The following is a 17,451-nucleotide window of genomic DNA, read 5'->3' as shown; positions in this document are numbered from 1 at the left end:
TCCAGAGGCTCAGCGGAGAAGAAAAAAGAAGGAGAGGAATAAGGAAATGAGATGCAAGAGGAAAAGCAGGTACAAAGGACAAGAGAACTATGTACAAGAAGAGAAAGGAGGATATCTTATCTGGGAAACTAAACAGCAACAGTGATCCGTTTGAATGCAATTTGTTTCTCAGTCTAGCAGAGCGAGGCAGGAGGGCGCGCCCTGGAGAGGAGAAGAGGGGGGGAGAATGCCAATCTAGATGTGGCAGGATGGCAGTATGAAAGGAGAAAAGAAACCTGGATATTGGGGTATATTTCTCAATTGTAGAACTGTATCTGTATTAGTTAAAGCTTCAAAAATAATTCATCTACGATATGAGCTGATTAACGTAAATGAAGAAAGAGCATTGAGCGGGAACAAGGAGATAGATTAAAGAAGAAGGAGCATGGAATGGGAAGGCGAGAGAATATGGAGAATCAAGGGAGGAGGCGATTACATACCAAGTTACATATCCACATTACCACCAGACAAGTTATTAATCTTGTCTTGAGTTTACTTGGCAGAAATTTTCTCAGGATGCCTTTTCTTCTGGAAGGCGGTAATGGTGGCGATAAGAGACCGTTACCATGACCATTACCATTAGCCAAGATGGCGGAGAAGGAGCCATTGACTTCGAAATTTTGTGTCAGAGGCAAGTCTTTTGGTTGCTTGCCGTTCAAGTCCGCTTCGTAGCCGTACAGTCCTGTGCGGACTTCACTAACCCCCGTAGGATCAATGGAAACGTCGCGCTCGTCCTTTCCGCAAAGGCCAATAAATGACGAGGTAACTGCGGATATGGCGTGCGAAACGGATCCACACAAGCATAAAAAGAGTACCGTAACGACAGCAAATTCTTCCCATCGGCCATTATTACTCCACCCGTAATTGGGGCCGAATAAACCTATTCCCAAGACGCCTTTGCCATCTCCAGCCATCCAGATATGATAATGTAAGGTGAAAATTTCGACGGAGCAGCGACCCAACCAGGCAAAAACAGTAGAGTGCATGTTGCGCAGACGGCGATCTGCGTTGCGTAGAATAGCAAAACAGATTGCTGGGATGAATGAAAACCACCTCATCCATGTATTGTAGTCTTCTGTGTTAGGACCAACGTAAATGACGATGCCGCAAATGATGAGAAGGTTGACGGCCAATAGAATGAAAAAGGCTCGAATTTGTTCAAAGTGATGCCGGATGATGTTATGCAATCTCCTCTCGCGACCTTGTATCAAGTGTTTTGGTGTCCTTGTGAGCCGAACATAGATGATTGCTGTAATCATGCCGGCATAGGCGACGAACAAGTCTAGGCCTAGCCGTAGGCGGAATCTTTCCGTCTTCCAAGAGATGCGGCAGGTGTACTTTAAGACGGTGGAGACAACGTTGAGCGGGCCGGCAAATGTGATGGATATGGTGAAAAGCGTGCCAAAGAATAATATTTTTGCCAGCAAAATTGGGACATGCTCATTGAAGGAGGAGCCCGACCGCAGTATAATGAAGATGGCAACGAACCAGAAGCTGAGGAGAGGTGCAAATGGATAGTAGAGGTAGTCGGTCCTCATGATGAAAGGTAAGACGACATTGAAGAAGTTGAGACGAAAAAGCACCGACCCAACTCTGCGCAGAGAATAGTCCCTCGTGGAAAGAAAATAGACCGAGTGTTCGAAACTGAGGAGAAACAAGTAAGATCCCATAATTAGGCGGACGGCTTCATAGACCCAGATCACCTTCCACGCCTCGGTCAGGCGATAGACGAGCACAATCGCAACAACCCAGCCTTTCCACTCATCAGCTACCGCTCTAGGGAGAAACGTTCGTTGAAGAGTACGCTTCTGCATGGCGGATGTGATTCCGTCTGCTGGGACCCGGCGAATAGAGAACAAGCCAAAGCAGACCATCAAGCCACCTAATACGAGGGCTGCGCTCGGAGCATAGAATTTTTGCAATTTCGTGAAAAGAGGCGATCGATCAGCGAAGAAACAGTAAAGTACTGTGAATAATATGACAAGGGTCGATCGAAGCATAGGAGATGAAGCAGCCGTTTTGTTGCCCTTTGAGCCTGTCGTTCACTTTAGCATCACAAGACCACATACAGATATAGGCAGCTTACCTGTGTTTGAGATAACATGTAGAAGTGACACCAGTCCGAGAGATCCAAGAAATCCCAACAACGCGATGGATTGCATCCAATTGGGTCGTCTGTAGCCGCTACAGCAAGTTCTATCGACCGGATACCTTCCTCTGGCGGTAGCGCCGGCGTTGCATCTTAGGTTGAGGACGACATCTGCTCGTCGGTTGGCGACGGTTTCAACAACGTGAAACCCGCTCTCTCCTAATGTCTCTGGTTCGTCATGGGTCATAAGACGGTAACTCCACAGAACATCTAACCCGGGACGCTTGCTGAGCTGATAGAGATATTGATTCATTGCATCAATCTTTTCCGGAGTCACCCTGATCATACGAGAAGGGGACAATTGCTCGTAAACGGGAGTCTCGACGGGCATGATGAAGACTAGGTCATCCGAACCGTGCTCGCCCGGAAGAAGGGGAAATTGACTGCTTTGTTGGGGAGGGAGCGCAAGCATAGGGACAATCGTCTCCATGGCAGTCTGAAACTCAGCTACCGGGTTATGCTGAATGAAACGTGCATACCATAGTCCACCACCAATAATTATCAGCGCAGGATTCTTTTTTGCCTTTCCCGGCTCTCTCAAAGAAGCCTTCGCATTTTGATATTGCAGCAGCTCATTGTGCAGTCTCGAAGAATTGAGATATGGATCCCAGACAAAGTTCAGTTCAACCTCATTGTGCTTGAACATAAGATCCTCCTGTTTCGGCGCTTCGGACAATTCACGATTAGCCCGATCATGATCCAGTTTCTTTGCAATGGCCCAATAAATCTGGCGGGTTGTGGAATCTCCGGCAATAACGACTCTTCGCGACCTGAAGCAACCAGCTAGGCCGCTGGCATGGTACTCGTGTAGCATGCAGCGCGGAGGCTGCCATCGCTGAAAGGGCCGATCAAGAAAATGCTGATTTGGCGGATCGAGCCATCCACCCTCGTTTAATAGTGCATGACAACGATATGGATCGGGTGCATCTAGGAAGGCAAAATTATGTTAGCCAAAAGCTCATGAGATGATGAAACTACCAATTACCTAGAAGAAACCGACGATAAGCAACGGTTAGGAATACGCCAATAAGAAGAGTCCAAAAAACTCGATGCAGCGCCCAACTGGGTCGGGACGGCGGCAATTGCATGCTAGAGGGCGCTGATAGAAATGCGCGCCAAGCCCAGCTTTGGAGAGGCGCGAGCTGAGTATCAGGCCCCGAAGCTGGTCTTCGAACGCGGTCCGTTGATTGTCACTTGAAGTGATGCTTAAACCGAAAAGCTTGCACTGTATTGTAGCATTGGCCTAGACAAATAAATTTCGTTGCATATCCAACAGAGCCGATGAGCTATATCGAAACGACTTGAGTGCAAAAGAGAATGTGTGATTGCTGAGACAATGTTCTGGCCTGGCTTAGAGTATTCCGGATGAACAAAAAAAAGGCCTTAAGAGAGAAAGCAGGCGGTGGTGGAAGATGTGACCATCTATCTGCACAAACAAACAGCACACTCTTTCATAACATCAAACATTAGTTTGCTAGAAGAAGAGAAAGCAAAGTCTGGAAGAGTTAGGGCTGAGGAGGCTCTGTGAGGCTCCAACACTCAAGTTGCAAATCCTGAAGAGCACGAGCATGCTGATGGTTGCGCGTATACTTTTACCATACACCTTGGAGTATAACCTGGTCAAGACAAGTGCTCAGACGCCAGAACGCCCACACGCGCAGACTATCCACATCGTTTAAAAGAGATAGTGCACCCGGGGGAGAGTAGATCATGGACCAATCCGGGTGCAGCTGTCAAGGGCCTTTTCCAAGACTCCACAGAGGAAGGAACGTAACAGGAAGATTTGTGGACTATGCTGACGACATAGGACGTTTCCTTTCCCGGAGGACAATCCGGGACAAAACAGCGGAGACATACTTCGGATACCCTGCTAGCACAGAAGCTGCACGCGACCCCTTACTCAGATGGGTAAGTTCAGGGCTTGGCATTTGGCTTGGCGGCGGATTGAGGAATAACCTGAGAAGCGGGAGAGGGCAAGAACGAAACGAGCGAAGGGAGGACAACTGAGCTCTCGGAGGAGCGAGGGGAGTAAGCCGCCAAGACGCGTAATGTTGGGTGTGGCTGTTATCGGTTCAGTATAACTAGTTAGCTCAGCCCCAGCATCGACAGGGAAGGAATCCAAAAGCATACGAGTACACTGGGGAGACCCAATTCTAAGCGAGATGTCACACGCGGATGAGATCCTTGGACACAAGTGCCGAATTACATAAGCACCCTCCTACTAAATAAAGTTACCGAAATTTTGTTCACGCAAACTGTGCTGGATGTTCGACAATCAATTAGACAACAGCCTCATCTGCCCAAAACCCCCCCCCCTAAGCAGACGTGAATCAAAGAGCTGGGTTTTGGCAGAAAACACAATGTAATGATCTGGCTTTTTGCTCTGTTATACTGGAACACCTCTTGTCCGTGTTGCCAACAAACGCACTAATATGGATTCTCAAGCCGTCTTCTCCTACTTGGTTGTTTTGTCCTCCCTGCCCTCTTCTTATTCTTGTCAGAACATGCTATTCAATTCCCCGCGCTTTTTCTTTGTCTCCTGCCTCGCTCGGTCTTCTACCCTTCTGTTGGAGGATCTTGAGCTGGATGCACGGTTGGCTTTCCAAGCTGCGCCGCATGTATGAGACTAGACCAATTTATCTTCGACGATCTTTGAGTGCGGGCCCGTCATGCTTTTCTGAGGGCGGTGCTTGCAATTTATCCGTCGAGACATGTCTGAAACAGGCACTCTCTTTTCAACTTAGTACTTCGATCCTGCTAGGATTCGTTAAGCGTCTGCCTTGCTAGTCTCCTTTTTTGGGATCTCAACAGCGTTGTATCAAATGATAGAGCAGCTTGGTACATAGTACGGAATCCTGGAAAGGGATGCGTGGTTCATCTAGCTCTGACACGTCATGACTTCCCATGTTTCAATTTTAGATACTATTGATTAAGATATACAGTTTTTTTTGAGATATGTGAAAAAAAGTTGAACAATTTGGACCACCGCCTAGGGATGCCTCATTAGTAAATACATCAACTATACCAGCCACAGTGGGAATAAGTTTCTGGGCCGGCCTTGTACATGGCCTTCACTACCTAAGCTGGTGGGTCGAGATCAAGCCCCTGGACAGTAAGTTGAAATGCATCATTCCGTGAATAGCTGCCGGCAGCATCAAAATCGAGACGTCCACGCTCACAATCTTCAAAGTCCACCTCTACGGCTAGAAAATCCTCTTCAGCTTCCCATAATGGACCTGCGAGGACCTCACCCATGGGCGAAACGATAGAGGAACCTCCTCGGCACACAAAAGTATCTTGTTCAGGCATTTTCGCAGTTCCATCATCAGCAGAACTTATTGCGCTTCCTAAGGCCTCATCAACGCTTGCCGTTTGTCGAGCATCATGTTCGTCCAAAGAGCCATGAGGCGGAGGCCAAGATATCTCGTGATCTTCTTTCGTTTTTGTCACGATTGATGATCGACGACGTTGTCCAACTCGTCTCTCTATACCATTTCTGGCGGCCCCTCCAGAGCTATCAGAAGAAGTACCGGTAATCCAGTGTGGCAGGTGCTTTTTCCTTACACATTGGTTGGAGCTCAGAACAAATGCTCTGCCCTCGCAACCAATGGTCCGCAGAAGTGGAAGCCATGTATCCCGCGCATCCGCTGTAGGAGCAAGGTATAGATTGATATTCTGTGCATATAGGGTCTGACGCAGAAGTGGCATATAATTTTCCCAGCAAATTGCAGTGCCGATTGTCAGCTTAACGCCTGCGATGTTGGTCGTGATTGCCTTGAGGGTAGATGGAGAACCTTGCGCCCAAACAATCCGCTCCGAGCCTGTCTACACGGATTCTTTAGTAAATCTGGGAGAATTTCTTGAAAGAATGATTCGTGCCGTTCCGGTCAAATGGGAGCTGACTTACTGGCATGACCTTCCTCCGTTTGCCGATCATGCCTTCGCGGGGGCATATGTAGACGGCGGAGCAGTAAAGGCTTCCAGCTGCTCGCTCCACCAAGCCCACAACAATAAAGACCCCAGTGTCCCTAGATATCTTTTCCAATTGCTCTCGAGTCCCATCTCCTCGGGGTTTGCCATCTTTCCCAATCGGCAGCTGCTTCTCAACCCAACGATTGCCAGCTCCGACAGGGGTGTCGCCGAGATCAATGGCGTCATGGAAATAATGCAGGTATTGCTCGCGACCGATCGGATCGCGACTACCAACGGCGCTCCCAAAGCTACAGGTGCGAGGATAACCGCCCAGATATGCTTCCGGGAAAAGTATTAGATGAACGCCAGCGGAAGCAGCACGTCGTGTGATCTCAGCCAACTTAAAAAGCGTGGACGCAGGATCCGAGAGAGTATGTGCTTGCGCGACGGCAAGCTTCAGCTTTTGGGGCATGCTTTCTAATTGCGAAAATTCCTGAGCGTGGTAAATAAGGCAAATAAGGCAGGGTCATCTAAGAAAATTTGTGGATCCGATCCAGTATCTCTATCATTTATCTTGATTCAATACAAGTACACGCCTTGAGCCATCGATTGACAGGTAGAGGAGTCATACTGATCGATTCTCTCGCTGACTAGCTATTACCAGACAGTCCAGAACTAGTGCCTGAATACCTACCCCTACAAATTATAATACCTTAGCATAAATAAATCAACAGCCATGCACTGAAATCACATTTTGGATGATACAATAGATGGAATATATCAGGAAGGACAATCATTACAGACCTTATATGATCCTCATTGTATTGGGTCGATTTTTCAAGGCAAAGTACTACCTCTGAGTGATTTCCAGTCTCTCCGGAGGCATCTTTCTAAATGAGACAAGAATTGCAGTAAGAATTGGCTAACATGAGATATTTGATGAATCATTCTATGTTTAATAAGATTCATTGAATTTTCTAGACTTCAAGTACTAGCAATTAAGTTAAATTCTTCCGGTGAGGTTACAGAATGGACGAGACAAACTCTCGTGGCGCCCAGCCTCCTACACAAGCATTCAACGCATATACACCTGCCAAATAAAGATGTAAGTGCCTCAAAAGTAAAATTTCTGTAGTTGAACGAAATTATTCGTTAGGAGAGGTTCACATACTCTGGAGAGGTTCTGCACCATATATTCAAATATGATAACATACAGTCTGTGCAACAACGAATATAGAATCGGATAGAGCAAGTACTAAGCATTCTACAATTCGGTGTTTTCATGGTTGAGGTAAAGAGTTGAATAGATCCGGGCAGAATAACGTATGCTTGAGCCCAATATCCCGAGTAAAAGATTATCAACCGGCTCATGATAACGAACGAAAGTTATTGCATGGGCAAGCCGTGAAAACAGTGATGAAGTGCCACGGGTAGCATGTTGGCCGGCGAGCTGGAAATCATTCATCAACATAACCAAGCGCTTGTCCAACTTTGACCTTTTGACCTTGTTCCACTGCCCATCTCCATCCTCCTTTTCTTTCACCTCCTTGCCATCCTTCATCAAAGCTCCTTCTCTTACCTTTTGGCGCTTCGAAAACAAGAACAACAGTGCTGCCGAGCTGGAAACCACCCATCTCCTCTCCTCGGGTCAGGGCATGACCCCCTAGGACCCTGCTCGCAGGCGCATAAGTGGCTTCTGAAAACCCAGAATAGGGCTCGCCACGCTTAGCAGCTTCTGCAGCTGCTCGATCAGCTGCTGTATCCGTGAGAAGACTATTGGTCCGCAACTCTCGATCAAAGTTGATTACAATCGAACCAACGTTCGTAGCTCCAACGGGAGTGAAGCTAAAAAAGCCCCAGCGCCACCGGCCGAGTAGAACTACACGCTCGTTAAGTGTGAAGAGGCCAGGTAAGGTTCGCTGTAAATACGGAGAGACACTGTAGAGCTCGCCAGCAAAATGTCGGCGCCGTTCCGCTACCCAAGAGCACGGCGAATGGAATCTATGATAGTCTCCAGGAGCGAGATAGACGACTACAAAGTACAGCGCGTGGTGAGGCTTTGCATCATATGGAGCGTACCAATGGGAAGAAGTATCTCCAAGGGCAAGGTCAGCACGAACCTCAGCTACGGCTGAATTTGTAGCTTCCATTGACGCATCTACAGATTCCGTCGGCTGCCCAGCCTTCTGTGGGCCAGAGAACATGTTTGGGAGCGTGTAAGATATGCCATTCAAGCGGGCAAACTCCTCATCAGCTTTGATTAATTCCTCCTCACCATGTCTGCTCCTGGAATTGCTTTGCTTTGGGGCTCCAGGCACCGAGTCATGTTCAGATTCACCTGGAGGCTTCTGGCCCAGAAGCCCATCCAGGCTATAAGTCATGCCTTTTACCTGCTCGACTTCGCCCTCTTGAATCATTCCATACTGCAGAATGCGGCCATCTGCGGGAGAAAGCAGAGCGTTGTGATCTGGATCTAGCGGGCGCACGCCAGGCTTAAGGGTTCTATAAAAGAACGACGCAAGATTTGGGTAAACGTGAAGGTCCGGCTCTGACACTTCAGACAAGCTGCCAAAATGTGAGAAAGTAGGCGCGGACTTGTTCAGAATAAGGGAACATACTTGACGCCAAATATCCAGGAATATAGTCTAAAGCCGGGTACTCGAAGGTAGTAAGGTATCTCTAACCCATTGAACCATCCCCAAAGCCGCGAGACCGCTTTGAGAGGAAGAGTCGACATGATCTGGACTTGCCTTGAGGTAGTGGTCAGCCTGAACCATAAAATTCACAATGTAATCTAATGTCGCTCACCATGGCCCGCTTGGCCTGATCTTCCTCCTCTTCGGGGGCTGGTCTTCATCTCCAGCTGGAAAAGAGCCACCCTCGATACTCCGCTGTCCTTCTCGCTCTCGCACCTTGTAAAATTGAAGGAGGCCGAGGAAACCTATACCAAGACCTACTGGTATAGGATACCATTGTATTTTTGTACGCTTCAAAGCAGCTGCAAGCCGAGACCGGAATGTCTCCTTTTGTCGCTGATCAAGCCGGCGCGAGGAAAATGTGAAGGTGCGAGCATTGTGAGCGCAAGAGAGGAGGATAAAAGGAGATCGTCCCGTGGCGTTCAACGATGATATCCATCTGTTGGCGTACACACGGTTATGTAACGCAGCTTGGCATGGCAGAAAGCAATGCCGTCCGACGCGGGACGCCGCCATGGCTCAGACTTGATTGAAACAAGCAATTGGATCAGAGCATCCAGCCAGACCGAGCAAAGTAACGAGAATTATGTCGCTCTGTGATGTTAAATCAGCCTTTACAGACACCCTATGCACAAACTAAGTTAGGAGAATGGATTTGCCAGATCGAATTCGTTCAGGATAATCAGTAATACCTGTATAGGCTGATGGATATGACGTCCCAAAGTTTATATAAACTACCAGAGGCCCTTGCACGAAAAACCCCACGGCAACTCCATAATGACTACGGGAGTCCATACGAACCATAAATGCATATAGTCCTGTACTTCGTAACTCCAGAGGATATTTGTCCATTCGGCCGTTGAGCTCTCGCTCATGGCTTTCATGCAGTCTTGAGGATTTTTCTGATTTACAAAGCCTTCATTTGGTCCATCCCTTCTTTCTGGGGAGCTTTCATAATAATACCTGCCTAATGTTTGTTGTTAGCTTCCGTACAGGCCCAAGGCGCTCATCTCACCAACTTCGTTCCTTTTCCGCCCCCAAGGAGCTGTTGTCCTCCGCTCACCTCCAAATTTGAGCTTTATTTACCTGTTTTCAGGTCATCGGTGGCAAATATTTACAGCTCGCCATGGCTTCATCTCCAGGGCCAAATTCATATCCGGGACCTGTTCCACCTGATGACAATCCTGAATCCGAATCTTTCTCGTCTTCGACGCCTCCGACAATGTTCCTTCATGTGCTCTCGCCATCTACATTGGAGGTTCCATCGCAGCTGTCCTTCCCTTCCCTACCGATCTCGACCACTGTAGGCCAACTCAAGGAGAAGATCAGAGATGCAATACCATCAAAGCCAGTTGCTGAGCGACAACGGCTGATATACCAGGGGCGACTGTTAGCCAGGGATACCGATACGATGCTAGATGTCTTCGGACAACAAGCAGTACGTCTATGCACCATCCGGATGATCAATTAATCCATTCTGCTAACGTCAGCCCTAGATTAACGATCCTATATCTCACAAGCTGCATCTTGTGCTTCGACCTGATCGCTCTGAGGATGGCCCTTCTAGTTCACCTAGTCCTGCCCGAGCCGTTTCCCCTATTCCTCCGGCATTGGGCGCCCAAGATCGTCCTTCAGTCGCACCAGGAGCGCCTCTCCCACAAGTGCCGGCAGCTACCGGATCAACGATACACCAGCCTAACCATCGGGCTTACAATAACGTGCCTTTACCTCACGGTCCAATTCTGACGCATTTTCAAGCCAACTTGCCTCCCAATTTGCAAAACATACTTAATCAGCAACTCGCAACGCTAAACCAGCAGCATCCACAACCGCAAATTACTATTTCTGGGCCAACTGGCCAGCCGCCACAAGTACAACCCCGTGGATATCCAAGCTACCAGCACCCGGGGCAGAGTGCACAGCCTACATTTCAGCAGCGCGTTAGCGACCAGCAGCAAGCTCGTGCCTCTGCAGGCCTCCATGGGATTTCGCAGAGCAATTCAAATGGTACTGGTGGAGCACCACCACTAGCAGGGTCAACCGCATCCCACCAACAACCACAGCAACATGCGCCGTTTGAAGCACAACCACAGCCTGGTACATTACCTCCGGGGCCGGCTACTCATTTAAACGCACAAGGTCAGGGCCCAAACGGCTTTGCTTTTGTTGTAAATGAGAGTACTACAGTGATTCCTCACATGGCAGGGAATAACCCTCTCCTGGGACTTGACGGAAGATCGGCATCTCCCCGTATACCGCTGCCTGGCTTGGGCAATACTCCTATCGCAGTCCCGGCAATTGGGCAAGGTCTAGGGGGACATCATCCGTTCCCACAATACCAACGGCCAGCAGAGCAGCATGCTCCTCTAGGTCATGCACATACTCAGGCGAATCATCCACAGGTCCAGCACTTGTTCGAAGCTTTACTATCTTTAAGCCGTCGGATAACTAATCTGGAAAACCTTGTAGCACGCAATCAGCTACCCCTGGATCGCGAGATTAACGATGCACGGCAGCACCCCGGAGCAGCTAGTCATCAACAGTTACAGCAAACCCTTACCAATCTCAATCAGCGAATAAACGATCTGTCGACCCGGGCAGACATGATTCGAAATATGCTAAGTAGACTTCCTGATCCATCTCAAACATCAAGCCGACCTCCATCTTCTCAGCCGATGCAGCAAAGCCAATCAGCTCCTTCGGCAAATGTCCCCACTGCCCCAGATCCAGCAACTGTCTACCTTCTCTCTTCCCCGGATGCCCCACATGCATTGGTACTACCTCCGTCAGGGGGCATCTACGCTTCTCCCATACCAGGAAATGGTCAGCCGGTTCATCATCAAGTACCTCTCGCTCAACCCTTCGCTCGCGGGCCAGCAGTCGTTCCTGTACCGGATCCAGCCCAGCTGCATCAGCAAATACTCAATAATGCAAATGAGCTGATCAATCGTACCCGCGGTAATGGCGCGATTCAACAACGGATCCAGGCACAGCAATTGCAACAACAGCACGCTCAAGTTGACAACGTTGTGGGTCAAGCCCAAGCTCAAGCCCAAGCCCGAGCTCAAGCGCAGAATCGAGGAGGGGGTCGAGAGCTCATGCGTATCATTCTGCCCATCGGCGGCCATCTCTGGCTATTAATCCGTCTCATTGGCGTCATCCTTTTTCTCACGTCAAGCGGCGGTTGGATGCGCGTGATTATGCTATTCCTCGCCACCATGCTGGTTTTTTCCATCCAGATAGGTGTATTCAACCACATCCGGCAAGCACTCTGGGACCCTATACGAAGGCACATTGAAGGTCTGGTTCCGTTTGGGGCGGAAAACGCGGATGAGGATTTCGATGCGGAGGGAGAAGAAGAAGAGGAAGAAGAAGAAGAAGGTCAAGGACGGCCTCGTCGAGAACCTGATCCTCGAGAGGCTGCGGCTCGACTTTTACGTGCGCGACAACAGCATGATCGTGGTAGGATTATGGGACAAATCCGACGCGTTGAGCGAGCCCTTGTACTATTTTTGGGTAGTCTGATTCCCGGCGTGGGGGAAAGACAAGTTGCCGCAAGAGAAGAAGCTGTGGCTGCTGTTCGAAGAGCTGAAGAGCGTGAACGTGAGCGCCAAGAGCGTGACGAAAGAGAAAGGCGGGAGCGCGAGCAACAAGAACATGATCGGGAGCAGCAAGAACAGGACTCGACTCAAGCTGGCGCCACGAATGATGGTCCTGAGAGCAACAATGTTGAGGCTGGCAATGCAACTATCTCTTCGGCTTCGGAGCCTGGAGTTGTTGCTTCTTCTCCTGGCCCATCCGCTGCGCCCGTCGGAGAATCTTCTACTTGACCGCCCCCATTTGTTTCGTTGCATTTCTTTTCTTTTCTTTTCTTTTTCAAAAGATTGCCGCAGTATACATAGCGCTGTCCACGCTGATAGTACTGTTTCATTTGCTTTAAGGGTTTTTTTATCGAATTCTTGGGAGGACAGGAGAAACGTATGGCTTCATTCGCATTCTCTAGCATAGCGCAGCATTAACATAGCGGTCTTTTTAAAAAAGAATTGCACTTTTCTTTATTCAAGAGCGTCCCACTAGGCAGAGGTGTGGCCTATACAACTTTCGTTCTCGCCGCTCATTCATGGAGCAAGAGAAGTAACTTAGCTCTTAGTAACGACGTAAATAATCATGAAGAACGAACTTTGGTAACACTATTCATTGAATCATTTCATCATCACCTTTTGATATATAAATAACGTCTAGCGAAAGGAAATCTTTTGCCGTATTATCCTATCCGTAACAAAGAACGCACCCATTGAGCTATAAAGAACCAAGCCATCCCTGACATAGTAAGGTGACGAAAGTCGGATTTTGGCCGAATGAAAAAGAAACTAGTCGACCAGGGCTGTGGGTATTACCCTGGAAATAAAACAGAATTAATTGATTAATATGCTACACGAGTGCGCATATCCTAATGAAAAAAATATTAGCCAAACGTTCTAGTTTAAGAAAAGAGGCACTCGAAACATACCGAAATCTTGCGCTCGATCTCACGAACAGAACGGTCAAGTTCGGCAGCAATCATCAACTTCTTGTCAGTTGGTAGAAGAGTATAGCGTTCGCATACTGCCGACGAAAATTAGCTAGAGTTATTGCATCAAAGTGAGGATTAGCAAGAACTCACAGTCTCCATCAATGGCGCCTTTAACGGGCGCATAATAGCTGCGATATATCAGGTGATCTCTTCCAGCCAGCGGAGCATCCTCAGTCCGCATGTGCTGTTCCAGCGTCTGGAAGAAGTCGACGTCTTCACGGCCGACAAAAGGAACCAATATGCCGAGGGTACCCTGCAGTCCACTCCACAGAAGCAAATCCCGACCTCCCGCGACGAGTTGCGTCTTGTGAACACTCGTCGGGATATCTTGCGAATAGTAGTGTGCCATCAGAGCCAACCGGTTCGGCGTGCCCTGAAGATAGGCTCGTTCATGAATAAGATGAGCACCCGAGCCTTCCTCATCGGCCTCTTCAGATGCTTTCTGAGGGCAACGAAGGAGCCAAATATTGCCAAACTTGTCGCCACCAGCAACGGTTTCATAGTCGACCATGGCCGTGCATGTGGTCCATCGAGCAATGGAATCGTCCACAAACGGAATCAGTCGGTTCTCCTGGAACTTGTAGACCACATAGACGACACTCTCCTGAACATCACTGACAATAATCCTGCTACCCTGAGTCGAAAGCCCCACAATGAGGTTTGGAACAGCCTGCACCTGTGCTTTTCGCAGAAGCTGACGCATACCAAGGTCGAAGATGCGTAAATTTGGTCCAACGCCAGCGAGCATTCGGCCCTGGAAGGCAAGGAGTGCGTACGGTAGCTCTTCGACTTTGGTTTTGTGGATGAATTCCAGGTCTCTCCCTTCATCTTGGAAGCGGTAGACGTGAATAAAGCCACAGGTGAATGACCTCGGATTTACCACCATGTCTTTTCCTGTGCCAACAACTAAGAAAGGTTCGTCATCCTGACTGGAAAAGGATACAACAGCAACACTGATTGCTGCCTCATTCTCCTCCAGCTCGAAGGACTTGACAACTTCTTTGCCACTGACAGGATCGACAATTTGAACACAAGAGGCCCAATGACCCTGTCCTCGGGGGTATCCAAAATCCTCAGGAGGCAAGACCGTAGCATCTCCGTTAACGACAGGTTTCGCAGGGTCATTTAATAATCGCTCCTTGGTAGCCGGTGACAAAACATTGTTGTCTGATTCAATAACGTAGAACAAAGGCTGTTCGGGATGTCGAACAAAGTGGCGAGGTGTATAAGTGAGAGGTATGCTCTCTTGCAGGAGGTTACTGGAGAGGTTCTCGATAGAGAAGATCCTAGAAGATCGTCAGATCAGGTATGCTTAACAGGAGACTATGCCAGTTAAGAAGAAAATAGCAATAAACTTCAGTAGGAACAATTGGAAAAAATTTAGTTGACTCCTCATTGCCAATGGGCATAAGCAGAGTACAAAGAGTTCTCATCATAGTTATGCAAGAAATACACCGATCAAAAACACAGGGACGTGAGTTGAGAGGGTTGCATTACCTGAGATTCTGGCCTTGAATGCCGACCATACCCTCCAAACATTGCTCGCTGCTAAAGTTCCAACCCCATTCGAGACCGACATAGTCAAGAGGTGTGAGCATGAAGCTCTTCGTCTGCAGATCAGAGTAACCCAGCCATGGCCGAGAACTCAGTGCAAGTACTGATGTCTGGCCCTTCACCAAGACTCTGAACAGTTTGACCGGCTTGGGACCCAGGAAGCGAGTCCTTGTATCCGAGAGTTCTCCAGTCACTTCATCAAGGACAGTTCGTAGGTAGACACCAGAATACAATCCAATGTGGAGATAGAGGGTCGATCCACCCGAGGAAGAATCCGCCATAGACATGATAGACAGAGCGGAAGGGGCGGAGGTCAGCGCTTGCACGGACTTATTCTCAAGAGTCGAATCCGGATCTAAACTAAGGATTCGCACAGTCGAGTCATCGCAGCCGACAGCAAGGAATGGGCTCCGCACTCGACCTTCAGGCACTTCTCCGAGGCTAAGACATGTGACAGTACCACTCATCTCACGTTTTTCGTCATACTCCGCCAATGAGCCATCACTGTCCATCTCGAAGTAAACAATCTCTCCAGAGCTCAGTGCAATAGCGACTTGTCTCTCGTTGGTGGTGGCAGCAACAATGGACCGATGCTGAGGAGCTGGCCACTCGTTGACGCGCCTATCGGCGCGGATATGCCGGATGCCCTTGGGATGGACTTGAATGAGAGCATCCTCGCCCAGCTGTTGCACAGCAAGCGTTGGTGCCGAGGACAGGAATCCAGTATCTGTAACCTCCTCAACGGTTTCGCCAATGCTAAGTACAAGCGTTCCATTCGTGAACGACAAAATGATATAGGCGTCGAATTCATCGTTCTGAGTGAGTTTGGTAGTCCACACAGCCGAGGGAACACTTGGCAGTTCCGATTCAACGATTTCGGATACTTGCAGACCGTGCTTCAATGTACGGAAAGTACTGCGAGCTCCTGTGCCGCAAATGGAATAGATCTGGGGGGCATCTTCATCTGTAAGATTGGCTACCTTGCAGTCCAGCAGAGGATTCATAGAATCGATACTCTCAACAAGATTGAGATTTTCATGCGGGCGAGGATAGAAGAAGACGGGGGTGTAAGGTTCATGAATGTCAGGAGAGAATGAGTCACTGTCAAACTCCTGCTCCTCATCGTCGTCACCGAGCTTCTCGAACTGGTAAAAATGATGATTACCCGTCTCGCTGGCGACGAAGAGGAAACCGCTTTTGAGGATGCAAAGGCTCGTAGCAATTGGCACGGTGTCAAAATACTTGATCTTCAACCGTCTAACCTCGCCCGTGGCCTGGCCATTGTCATCTTCCACCATGTCGATGGTCACCTTGAATAAATCACCATCCTCACTCTGGAGCAGGAAGAAGAAGGCACCCTTCATCCTGTGCATGACACCGGCTGTGATGGATCGTTTCCTTTCCGGGTTTTCTGTAACACCTTTACGTCTAGGGATGGGCACCCTGAACGCATCCTGATTGGAGTGCCTGTAAGTGATGTTGTCCTCAGCGCACACCAAAACTCCACTTGGACCATCGGCGCCACCAGGAACTTGGAAAAGCATGTTTGCAGTCCGGTCAACGGGATCAGACCATTTGCGAACGACATGGTTGAGACCAAGGTCGAGTTCGTAGAAGACGAGGGATTTCTCCAATTCTTCATAAGCCTGACCGGTGGGATCCTGGTCTGATTCAGAGTAATCAACCTCCAATGCAGCAAAGACCGGATTCTCATAACCCACATCCATGCCCACCATGGCAAAGACAAGTGTTTGAGCTTTGTGGGCCTCAAGCGGCGACGAAATAGTGAGTTCGGCTTGCGCATTGCGGTTCAGAACATAAACCAGCTTGTTCTTCTCGACCGATGCAATCAAACATGCTCTACCCTTAGGATCGACAGCGAGATACTGTCCCGGAACAACTCGACGGACTCCGGACTTGCCGAAGGTTTCGAGATGTAACCGGCTGAAACGGTTTTGAGATGGGACGTATTCAAGAATAGTTATACGGCCAGAGTCGGAGCCAACGATAATGTAATCTATTTCTCACGCTCAGCCCAGTTCTTTAAAGCGATTCGGCTTGCAAATTGGTCTCTAAGCTCAGCCAGCAGGCGCGGGAAGTAAAGTCGATCGCGCTGTGGCCCAGACTTCAAAAAGACATCACTAAATGTAGCTTTCCGAGGTTGGAAGGGAGTAGAGCATACCTTTTGAGCTGCCAGCGAGACGAAACGCTGCCAGCGTTCGAACAATGCCAAAGACATCATGCGAAAGAATATCTGTAATCTTGCCCTGCGTTGGGTCGGGTCTGTGCAGAGTCAGACGAGAACCGCACGCGGTTATGATCTGCTGCTCCTTGGTTCCTGCGAATTGACCCAATATAGCTTGCGTGACGGCAGTGGGAGGCTGTATCGTCAACGAATACATAAACATGGACGAAGTCGTCGCCATGATGGGCGGTATTGGTAGAGGGACCGGCCCCTGGGCCTCAAACCCTCTTTTTCAATCACCTCAGAACAACAGGAAAATAGATTTAGCTATTTCCCACTCAGC

At 48.9% G+C, this 17,451-nt stretch overlaps 5 protein-coding genes across 5 annotated transcripts; 1 reads left to right on the top strand and 4 right to left on the bottom strand.

Moving 5' to 3' along the window:
- Window positions 1-220: 220 nt before the first annotated feature.
- L228DRAFT_90285 (Cas1p-domain-containing protein) lies at window positions 221-3,587 on the bottom strand. Its single transcript, XM_018336947.1, has 4 exons — window positions 3,174-3,587; window positions 2,126-3,115; window positions 480-2,074; window positions 221-308 (listed from the first exon to the last, which is right to left on the bottom strand). Exons 1-4 carry the CDS (start codon window positions 3,274-3,276, stop codon window positions 297-299), a joined length of 2,700 nt encoding a protein of 899 aa, XP_018189692.1. The 5' UTR covers window positions 3,277-3,587; the 3' UTR covers window positions 221-296.
- Window positions 3,588-5,072: 1,485 nt separating this feature from the next.
- On the bottom strand, window positions 5,073-6,704 carry L228DRAFT_245020 (carbon-nitrogen hydrolase). The gene is made up of 2 exons (XM_018332065.1): window positions 6,096-6,704; window positions 5,073-6,013 (listed from the first exon to the last, which is right to left on the bottom strand). The coding sequence occupies exons 1-2, from the start codon at window positions 6,570-6,572 to the stop codon at window positions 5,267-5,269; spliced, it is 1,224 nt and encodes a 407-aa protein (XP_018189691.1). The 5' UTR covers window positions 6,573-6,704; the 3' UTR covers window positions 5,073-5,266.
- A 409-nt stretch (window positions 6,705-7,113) lies between these two features.
- On the bottom strand, window positions 7,114-9,509 carry L228DRAFT_245018 (phosphatidylserine decarboxylase). The gene is made up of 5 exons (XM_018332064.1): window positions 9,489-9,509; window positions 8,909-9,421; window positions 8,719-8,850; window positions 7,272-8,665; window positions 7,114-7,190 (listed from the first exon to the last, which is right to left on the bottom strand). The coding sequence occupies exons 2-4, from the start codon at window positions 9,310-9,312 to the stop codon at window positions 7,558-7,560; spliced, it is 1,644 nt and encodes a 547-aa protein (XP_018189690.1). The 5' UTR covers window positions 9,313-9,421; window positions 9,489-9,509; the 3' UTR covers window positions 7,114-7,190; window positions 7,272-7,557.
- Window positions 9,510-9,611: 102 nt separating this feature from the next.
- L228DRAFT_259393 (hypothetical protein) lies at window positions 9,612-12,969 on the top strand. Its single transcript, XM_018334156.1, has 2 exons — window positions 9,612-10,234; window positions 10,293-12,969. Exons 1-2 carry the CDS (start codon window positions 9,923-9,925, stop codon window positions 12,624-12,626), a joined length of 2,646 nt encoding a protein of 881 aa, XP_018189689.1. The 5' UTR covers window positions 9,612-9,922; the 3' UTR covers window positions 12,627-12,969.
- A 250-nt stretch (window positions 12,970-13,219) lies between these two features.
- On the bottom strand, window positions 13,220-17,349 carry L228DRAFT_252598 (hypothetical protein; the record flags this gene model as incomplete). The annotated part of the gene is made up of 5 exons (XM_018333700.1): window positions 13,220-13,246; window positions 13,307-13,401; window positions 13,460-14,655; window positions 14,867-16,940; window positions 17,106-17,349. 5 exons carry the CDS (start codon window positions 17,347-17,349, stop codon window positions 13,220-13,222), a joined length of 3,636 nt encoding a protein of 1,211 aa, XP_018189688.1.
- Between the last annotated feature and the right edge of the window lie 102 nt (window positions 17,350-17,451).

This window comes from Xylona heveae (assembly GCF_001619985.1).
Source record: "Xylona heveae TC161 unplaced genomic scaffold L228scaffold_3, whole genome shotgun sequence".
Lineage (NCBI taxonomy): Eukaryota > Fungi > Ascomycota > Xylonomycetes > Xylonales > Xylonaceae > Xylona > Xylona heveae.
Note: the sequence above shows the minus strand (reverse complement) of the source record. Positions and strands in the feature narration are given on the sequence as shown.